Source organism: Macrotis lagotis, chromosome 5, assembly GCF_037893015.1.
Source record: "Macrotis lagotis isolate mMagLag1 chromosome 5, bilby.v1.9.chrom.fasta, whole genome shotgun sequence".
NCBI lineage: Eukaryota > Metazoa > Chordata > Mammalia > Peramelemorphia > Peramelidae > Macrotis > Macrotis lagotis.
This window is the reverse complement of record NC_133662.1, coordinates 39,829,495-39,840,158: the sequence shown is the minus strand read 5'-3', so window position 1 is coordinate 39,840,158 and position 10,664 is coordinate 39,829,495. Positions and strand designations below refer to the sequence as shown.

Sequence of the window (10,664 nt, the reverse complement as noted above, 5' to 3'; positions counted from 1 at the left end):
TTATGCAGTTTCCTGAGGGCAATTAGAAATCAAAGCTTTGTCTAAGGTCATACTCTCCACTCAGGTCAGAGTGACATGAATTTTGGTGTTCTTAACTATGAAACTTTCTACATCTCACGGCTCGTGGGAAGTCTGAGTCTCATTACATTGATATTGAACTGAAGTGAATTTTCCTCTGTTTTCCACAAAGATGAACCTTGCAGGTGACAGGGAAACCTGCCTCGCTGATAACTCTGGGCATGCTCAGTGGAGAAAGCAGGTGGCCTAGAAGGAGGAAGGGGCAGTGCTCCGTGGATGCTTCTTCACTGAGGCTCGCTGAATACCCGAGGCTCGGGCTGTGGCGGAGGGGACCCCGGAGCCAACCCAAGCCGGCTCTACTGGCTCCACTACAGCTGCGACCTCAGGCAGCCCACGAAGGCAGCGGCACAGTCATGGGGAACATGCCTTCCGCCGTGAAGCACTGTCTGAGCTACCAGCATCTTCTCCGGGAACATCTCGGAGTCGGGGACTCAGTGGCTGGGGCACTCGAGCCCGCGCAGGTACTAGCGTGCGGCCCTCCCCCTATTCCACTGAGGGATGCATCACTCGCCCTCCCCCTCCCCCCCAGTCCCCCCACCCCCCAGCTGCCTTCTTCCAGGCACTGCCGCCTCCACCCATTCCTCCATTCTCCTAATTCTGGTCTCTTTTGGCCTTTGCTGCTGGTGTAGAGGTCGCTGTCATTGCAGGCCCCACCCTGACTTGCCTCCCCCCTGTTTTCCTCACTCTCCATCATTAGTCACAGGTGAACCTTATTGCTTCCTTCCTTTCGAAAAAAGAAAAAGAAAAAAGTTCCTCTTGGGAAAATCCGCCTACCTAATTATCCATGTTGTTCTCGTTCTTTGTTATGTCACAGCAGGAGCATGTTATGCAATGACCTGCCCTTTGTGTAATACAAGACATTGCTTTCATCCCAATCCCGTGGGCAAGTAAATAGTCATCTTTATTAAGGTAGAAAAAGAAATGAAGGAAAATGTAATGATTATGGAGACATGCTAAAGCCAAATTGTATAGCTTGATAATAATTCGTGCGTGGGCAGAATCTTTACTTTGTGTCCATAAAGAGTCAGTTGACAATAGGAATGTAACTCAGGATTTGACAACTGTAAATCCTGTCAACTCAATGGAGTATAATAGTCAGATGACTGCCACTCATGTCAAATATTATTTTTAAAAAGTCTTAACTTTTTAAGTTGCATACACACAAAAATTCCCCACACTAGGACTTGTACTTAAAGGAGAAAAAATATGGAATCTTTTCTCCTAATAAAGCAAGCTGAAATGATAGGGAAATGAAAGAACATGACTGGTCAATTTTCAAGTAAAAATGTAAGTGGGTTAGGAATACCAGGAGACCACGGCTTTTTTTATTCTCATGGTACAAAGAAATAATATGAAATAAAATATTAACTTGATTTAAGAAAAATGTTATTGATCTTATTAACTTTCAATGAATATTGTTTGATAGTAACAGTCACACAGATATGTAAACTACATCTGGACAATTAGTCTATTTTTATTTTCATTTTATAACCCTTTTTTAATAAGGATAGTATTGACAAATTACTACTTTTGACTCCACTAGTTAAGATGATGCAATAAATCAAGCATCCTGAGAACAAGCTTAGTTTTCAGTTGCCTATGAGAAGTGAAAGATTTGCTAAGAAATAGTATTAAGTGAAGTTTTTTAAGCTGATTTTAAAACAAGAAATTTTAACCATATGTATGCTTTGTGTATGTCTTAGACCTCTGGAAATTTTTTGAAACTTATTAACTCATAAATTTGAAAGAAATGCTAAATTTCAATTGAGCACTTGGTGAAAATATGGATTCATTTTTTCCCATCCAAATTCATGGACTCCCTAAAAATCTATCCAGGCCCTCTGACTAAGAACCCCTGCTTGGTTTTTCATACATAGTCATATCTTGATTGTCCCCATGCTACACAATTGAATGAAATTTTTTGTTGTTTAACAATAACTGTGTATACAATATTTTCCACTCCCTGTCTACTACCTCTCTATTAAGAGAAAGGGTTTCATCATTTGCTCATTGATTTCCTACATACTAAACCTTATAGCATAATTTGTCAAAAATTGTATACACTGGGGTGGCTAGGTTGCACAGTGGATAGAGCACCAGCCCTGGAGTCAGGAGTACCTGAGTTCAAATCCATCCTCAGACATTTAATAATTACCTAGCTGTGTGGCTTTGGGCAAGCCACTTAACCCCATTGCCTTGCAAAAACTAAAAAAAAAAAAAATGTATACACCAAGAAGCTTTTCATTTAGATTTTAAACGTTTTGGATTACATTTTATGCTACTATTCAGTGCATAACAGGCTAGTTATATTCACAACAATTTTCAAACATCCTCATCTAAAAGCTAGGGTTTGAGAGGGAAAGTGGGAGTGGTTATAGGACCAAGATTTTAGAATTGAAAGGTACTTTAGAAGTCATTTAATCCAGTCCCTTCAATTTACAGATGAAAAATTAACAACGAGAAAGGCAAAGTACAAACAAAACAAAACAAAAGCAAAAACCAATCTCCTTTTCCCACACTTTTTTTTGGCACTTTTTTGTTATGGTTGGAGGTGTGTTGTTAACTTAGGATCTTATCCTTCTGGGATTTGGATTGACTTTTGCATTGTTCCTTCTTGATACTTTTTCAGATCTCTAGACCATTGCCAGGGGTGACAGGTTTATGAACGAGCAATTATTGATACTTTCTGCCTCTCCCAGGAGATCTTCCCTAGCAATCTTAGCAGAAGTGATGAGTCATGAAATAAGGTGAAGTGTGGATCAGAACCACAGGATTCACATTAGGATCATAAGAATTGAAGCTGGCAAGGGAACTTATCCATGATTTAGAAGTCTAGACAACTCCTGTCTTCTATTTATTTTTTATGAAAAAATGAGACCCAAAGAAGTTAAATGGCTTATCCAAGGTCACGCAGTTATAAACAGCAGAGTTGGCATTTAAACTAGTCAACTCCATGGTAAAGTAGATAAAATGCTTGATTCAGGAAGACCTGAGTTCAAATTTTAGAAGTGTGACTCTTAAACTTTAACTATTCCTCAGTTTCCTTATTTGTAAAATTGGGATAATAATAGTACCTATCTAATTAGGTTGTAAGGATAAAATGAAATAGTGATTGTAAAAAATTCAGTATAATGCCTGTCATATGTAAATAGTAGCTAATATTATTGTTGTTTTTATTAATATTATTTTATTATTATTTCAATTCTTTGAACTGCTTTACAATTCATTCCTTATTCTATTAAGAATAAGAAATCCTTTTGAGCCTCTTTGGAGGAAAGAAAATTGAAAAATAATGAGAGAAGTGATATCTCTACAGGGAATCTGTGTTTTTATTGCAGACAGTTGTATAAAGGATTACTAACATTTCCATATCTTTATCTACAAATTGATCTTGTCATCATATGTAGGAATGCTGAATTTAAAAAGAAAAAAATAAGAAAAAGATGGCAGCGAAAGCTTCAAACAATAAGGACGTTTTCTATTAAAATGATCCTATTTCCTATATTCTTCTTCAATGGGTCTGAGTAGCTTCCTATTATTAAGTTTATTTGCCAAATAGATTCATCAACTTGAAAGACAATATCTTGACCAATCAATAAATATTTTGGTCATCTCAGCAGTTATGTTATTTTATAATTATCACTGCTACCTCAATTACTATTGCTACTGTTGTTGCTGTTGTTACAATTACTACTATTTTGTTATAAAAATGTTTTGGATATATTCTTCCATTTGATCCTTTAACAACACAGTGAATTAAGTACCAAATGTTTTCCTCTCTCCTACTTTAGAAAGAAGAAACTGAGTAACAAAACCATATATTATTTGCGGATTGTCACTTAGTTAATAGAATATGAGGCAAAGGATGAATCCAAGTTTGACTATTGCTATATGAATATTCATATATATCATAAAACATCTGTATCTCATTGTGTTGCATGTACAATAACATCACAAAGAACAACTCAATATTTTGGACCATTATATGCATAATTTTCTCTATAAAATTCATGTTTTACTTCAGTCTCTTCAGGGGGTTTCAGATTACCACACTAGACTGAAAACAAACACATGTATTAAAACTGGTTAAAACTCATTAAAACTGATATATTGCAAAATAACTTCAATGATTCAATCCAGTCAATCTTTAAGAAGATAACACTTATTAGGTGCCTACTATATGTCAGCAATATGTTAATAACTGGAAATACAAAGAAAAACAAAAAAATATTTCCTGCTCTCAAAGATCTAACAATCTAACAAGGGAAATGAAAAGCATGCAGTTTTGTACAAACAATGCCCAGATAAACTGGAAATAATGAACAGAAGGAAGGACCAAGCAATTGAGGGAAATGGGGAAAGACTTCCTTTAAAAGATTAAATTTTAAAGAGGACTTGAAGGCAGAGAGGGAGAGAAGCCAGGAGTAGGAAATGAAGAGAAAATAAGAGAGTTCCATGAAAAATGCCTGGCATAGGGAGATTGATGTTATATTCCAGTAACAGAAAAGGGATCACTGCCATCAACTCATAGAAGTGCATGGGAAGGGGAGAGGTAAGTAAGGTCTAAAAAAACTGGAAAGATGGAAGAAGGTTATAAAGTAATTTTAGCACCAGTATATAGAAGTTAAAAATAATATTTACTTGAACTTTTCAGCATCTCTGAAAGGTAAAGTGTAGCAAACTGTAATAAAGGTAAACAGAATTCATATGCCAAGGAATTAGTTTCATGGACATAGGAGGAGGACCAGGAATGAGAAATCAGATTTCTTGATACTAAATTTAGGACTTTTCCCACAAGGATACACTTTCTGTGACAGAATTGTATCAGACATCATTTCTCATGGCCTCAGATGGCTTTGCAGATTAGTATTTTTAAACCTAATTTGGGAGCAAAGAATCCCTAAGGGTCCTTGGTGTTTCATACAGAGGTCTCTCCAAATATTTACAGGGTCATAAACTGGTATGTCTATGGAATAAGGATGGAGTAGGAATGTTCCAAGGGGAAAGAAACAGAAAATGAGGATTCTTTCCATAGAAAATGAGTCTAAAAGTTTTAGTCATAGGTCAAAGGGGATAGCAAAAATTTAGGAAGGGGAAGAACATGTGATTCATTGTGAGTGGGGACTTTGATGGAACCTATGAAATAACTGTGCTGTTTTATATAACATAATTAATGTAACTCTCTATCACCTTATCCTAAATAATATTTTCCTAAACAATAAAGATCCTTTTCAAAACATTAGTATCCAAATTTCTGTAGTATAAATCTTCAGAATATAATCATTTCCCCACCAGGAGAGTTCTCTTAACAGCATTTCAAATATGTGGTATCAGAGATGCCAAGTTTAGTCTGAAATATTATATTCTAGACTGAACTATTTATGATCATGAAAGGCCCTGGCAGTATTTATTTTCTATAAATGTAATTAATGACCTTTTGTATTTAAATATCATAATTCTCAGAGTGAACACAAAGAATATTTCAATATCTTGATGAGTGACAGGAAGACAACAAGCAGCATCCACCATGTTGTAGATGAAGACATGAAAAAATGAAGTGGATGATTTGCATTATAAGGTGAATGAGTGTTTATACATGTATAAGCACATGCACACCCAAATATACAAACCTATCTAGAATTCACAAATGTATGAATGGAAAAACAGATATTTAATGCTTACTCTGTGTAAAACCTTGTGCTAAGCATGGGGGACATAGACAAAAAAAAACAAAACAGTATGGGATCCCCTCTCAAGGAATTGTAATTCAAACAGATGCAGGTAACATCTATAAAAGGGTATGAGGCAGATCAAAAGTCCCAGTGGTCCTGAGGGCCAAATAATAAGGAAGGTGATAATAAAAATTATTTTGTCACTTCTATTGATAAAACTATTTATTTTTGACATTGAACCATGGATATTATTAGAGCCTTTCTTTTCTCAGTCATCCAAAGTTGTGGCTAAGGAGCAGCAAAGAAAAAGCAAGGCCTGGGCTATAAGTCAAGTTAGACCTCAGGGGAGTGGGAGGTGCTCCCCTCTTCCTGAAACTTGTCCAACTCTTCACATTTGTTTAAATTGACCTTATAGCAAAGAAATTGGAAACTAAAGGGGGTACCCATTAACTTCAACATTGTTGAATAAAATAGACATGATGAAAGGGATAGTTTTAGAGAATATTGAAGGACTTATATGAACTGATACAAACTGAAATGAGAACCAGGAAAAATATGTATACAGTGACAATGTAAAGAAATGCAACTTTGATAATGGCAAGGTTTGCCAAGCATATTCCATATGTTATCACATATGATCTTCTCAGCAATCCTGATGGTCTCAAAAGTCATTGTAGTTATTTTTCCTAGTGATGCTCTGTGAGATTTTTTCAGTAAAAACAGTGGAGTGATTCGGCATTTCTTTCTCCATTTCTTTTTACAGATGAGTAAAATGAAACTAAATGATTTGCCCAGATTCACACAACTAATGACAGAGATCAGATTTAAAATCAGGCCATCATGACTATACCAGCCAGCTGCTCTCCCAAAAGTCTTAGTACATTTTAAAATTTTAACTGCAAAGTATAAAATCTACAAAATAAAAACAAAACTAAAAACATTTAGAAGGTATATTATTTAATATTTTAAATTATTTGTTTCTCTTGGGGTAGTTATATTTGATCTTTTAAAAAGCATAAATATATTTACTTATTCATTCTTTAATTAATTCATTTATTAATCTATTTGTTTGTTCACTTATCTATCCAAATACTATCTCTTCTCTTTTTCACACAGACCGATTATGCACACATTCCTACATACACACATATTATCATGCAAAAAAATTCCAAAATTAGCTATGTCAAAAAAATGAGAAAAAAGAAAAAATAATACTTGACTGTAATCTGAATTCATCAGTTCTCTAGCTGGCAGTGAATAGTATCTTTCAGCATAATTCTAGAGGTATGGTGGGTGAATGTATTAATCAGTTAATAATATCTATGCAGATTAATTTCATGACATAGCTATTATTTTACTGGTGTTACTCACTTCACTTCACTTCACTTTGCTTTTAATGAAGCACTTAAATAACTCTTCTCAAGGTTTTTTTTCTTCTAAAACTATCACCTTCATTTCTAATGCCACAATAATACTCCATCACATTCATATGCTAAAATTTTTTTAAGTATTATCAAAACCTAGCATGAGATGAGTTGTAAAGTGAATTCTATGAAACAATTGAAGAACAAATAATTCTAATACTTCTAAAATGTTTGAAAAATAGGTGAACAGTCCTACCAAATTACTTCTGTGATATAAAATTTGGCTTTGATATCTAAACAACAAAGAACAAAAAAAAGAGAAAAATATAGATTACTGAATATTGATGCAAAATGTTAGATAAATTCTAGCAATGAGATTACAACAGGACTGCAAACTGTCCTATATTAGGAAAACTATAAGCATAATATATCCATAAAAATTAAAAATGCACTTTTATCAATAGATTCTCCCATAAAGCTTTTGACAAAATATGATATCCATTCTTATTAAAATACTAGAAAACATAGGAATAAATGGACCTTTTCTTAGAATGAAAAGTAGTGTATTTCAAACCAAAAGCCAGAATTATCTGTGGTGGAGACAAGCTAGAAGTCTTTTCATATATAACAGGGATGAATGATGTCCAGCTGACTCTGCTGCTGTTGCTATTGCAGGTGTGCCGCTGTAATTCAGCTCTTAAATTTCCTTCTCTCCTCCCCACCTCAAGACTCTGTAGACTTTTCTATCTTGCTAAACTTATCTGACCTGAAAAAATGAATCTCTGCGACTTTTTCATAGATTTTGTGATTGGAATTCAATATGACTCAGTTCTAGGTTGTTATGGAGGATCTGTGTTGCACGAGCTGGGCAAAAAATGTTCATTCTCTGTACCTCCTGATATATTTCTTATTAAATTCAACATAATAAGTTTTTCCTTTGTATTTCTTGCTCAGGATAAAAATTTTTCCCCTCATCATTTCTAAATCTTGACTTCCCTGACTTCCCTCAAGTCTCAGTTAAAAGAATACCATCTGCAAGAAGCCTTTTATTATTCCCCATTTATGCTTTCTTTCCTCTGATGAATAAATACCTGTAATTTATCCTGTTTGTACATAGTTATTGTTGTTTTTCTTAGAAGGTTGTCTCCTCCAGTATACTTGAGAGAAGGGGACTGTCATTTGCCTTTTTTTGTGTGTCCTCATTTAGGTTTCACAATGAATAGTGAACTAGCCCTGAAGTCAAGAAGAGGAGAGTTCAGATCTGATCTTAGACACTTATAAACTATGTGACCCCAAGCAAGTCAGTGAATTCTGTTTGCTTCAGTTTCTTCATCTGTCAAATGAGCTAGAGAAGGAAATGGTATTGTTACCAGTATTGTTACCCCAAATAGGGTCATAAAGAAGCTGACTCTATTGAAATGATTAAAAAAATGACTCTACTGAAATGATTCATCCTTGAGTGTAGTACTAGTTTATTTTTTAATTGATATTTATTTTTAAAAATATATGTTATATTATCCATGAGTAGTTGATATTTGTCCAGTTATGTGTAAAGAGTGTTTTAACATTGTTTTTGTAGAGTTTCTGAGTGTACTTTGGCAGGTAGACTCACAAGTATTTTATGTTGTCTGAAATTACTTTAAGTGGAATTTCTCCTTCTAGCTCGTTCTGTTGTATCTTTCTAGGCATAATATAGAAATGCTGAGGATTTATGAGGGTTTATTTTATATCCTGGGACTTTGCTAAAGTTGCTAATTATTTCTAGTAGTTTTTTAGATGACTTTTTGAGATTCTCTAGGTATATCATCATGTCATCTGCAAAGAGAGAAAGTTTTGTTTCTTCCTTCCCAATTCTAATTCCTTCAATTTCTTTTTCTTGTCTTATTGCTGAAGATAACATATCTAATCGAGTGCTGAATAGTAGTGGTGATAAGAGGCATCCTTGTTTCATGCCTGATCTTATTGGGAATGACTCTAGCTTATCCCCATTGTATATAAAGCTGTTGATGGTTTCAGATAGATACTGCTAATCATTCTAATGAAAAATCCATTTATTCATAAACTCTCAAGGGTTTTTAGTAGGAATGGGTGTTGTATTTTGTCAAAGACTTTTTCAGCATCTATTGAGATAATTATATGCTTTCTGCTAGGTTTGTTATTGATATAGTCAATTATACTAACAATTTTCCTAATATTGAACCAACCCTGCTTTCCTGGGATAAATCTGCTTGAACATAGTGTACTGTCTTAATGATAACTTGCTGTAATCACTTTGTTAAGATTTTATTTAAGATTTTTGCATCCATATTCATTAGGGAAATTGGTTTATAATTTTATTTCTCTGTTTTGACACCTAACTGATTTAGCTATCAACAACATAATGGTGTCATAGAAGGAGTTAGATAGAGTTCCATGTTCACCTATTTTCCCAAAGAGTTTATATAGTATTGGAACCAATTGTTCCTTAAATGCTTGATAGAATTCACTTGTGAATCCATCTGGCCCTGAAATTTTTTTCTTAGGGAGTTGAATGATGGCTTGTTGGATTTCTTTTTCTGTTATGAGTTATTTAATTTCTACTTCATTTAACCTGGGCAACTTACATTTTTGTAAATATTCACCATTTCACTTAGATTTTCAAATTTAGTGGCATACATTTAGGCATAATAATTTCAAATCATTACATTAATTTCCTCCTCATTGGTGGTGATTTCACCTTTTTCATTTGATACTAGGAATTTTGTTTCTTTCTTTTTTTAAATGAAATTAACCAAAGGCTTATTAATTTTATTGTTTTTTTCATAAAACCAACTTTTAGTTTTATTAATTAGTTCAATAGTTTTCTTGATTTCAATTTTATGATATATTCCTTTAATTTTTAGAATTTCTCTTTGGTATTTAATTGAGTTTTTATTTAGAAAGATTTTATTTATTTTGAATTTTTCAATTTTTCCCCTAATCTTGCCTCTCTCCCCCTACCTTCCACAGAAGGCAGTCTTTTAGTTGTTTCCATGGTATGCATTGATCAAAGGTGAATGTGATGAGACAGAAATCATATCCTTAAGGGAGAAATAAAAGTATTTTAAATTAAAGGTAATAGTCTTTAGTCCTTGTTCCAACTCCACAATTCTTTCTTTGGATACAGATGCTATTCTTCATCACAGATAGCTCAAAACTGTACCTGATTGTTGGACTGTTGGAATGAGCAAGTCCATTAAGGTTGACCATCACTGCCATCTTGCTGCTACAGTGTACAATGTTCTTCTGGTTCTGCTGATCTTGCTCAGCATCAGTTCATGCAAATCCTTCCAGGCTTACCTGAATTTCCATCCCTCCTAGTTTCTAATAGGACAATAGTGTTTCATGACATACATATATGACAGTGTGTTAAGCCATTTCCCCAATTGAAGGACATTCACTTAATTACCAATTCTTTACCACCACAAAAAAAGGCTGCTATGAATATATTTGTACAAGTGATCTTTTACCCTTTTCTCATAATCTCTTCAGGGAATAGACCCAGTAGTGGTATTGCTGGATCAAAGGGTAT

General features: G+C 34.2%; 1 protein-coding gene across 1 annotated transcript in view; it reads left to right on the top strand.

Annotated features, from left to right (window-relative positions):
- The first annotated feature begins 253 nt into the window (after nt 1-253).
- HMGCLL1 (3-hydroxy-3-methylglutaryl-CoA lyase like 1) overlaps nt 254-10,664 on the top strand; it is a 254,110-nt gene continuing 243,699 nt past the window's right edge. The window contains exon 1 of the mRNA XM_074237239.1: nt 254-539. Within this exon, the coding sequence (XP_074093340.1) occupies nt 432-539 (108 nt within the window). The 5' untranslated portion in view covers nt 254-431. The remainder of the gene's footprint in view (nt 540-10,664) is intronic.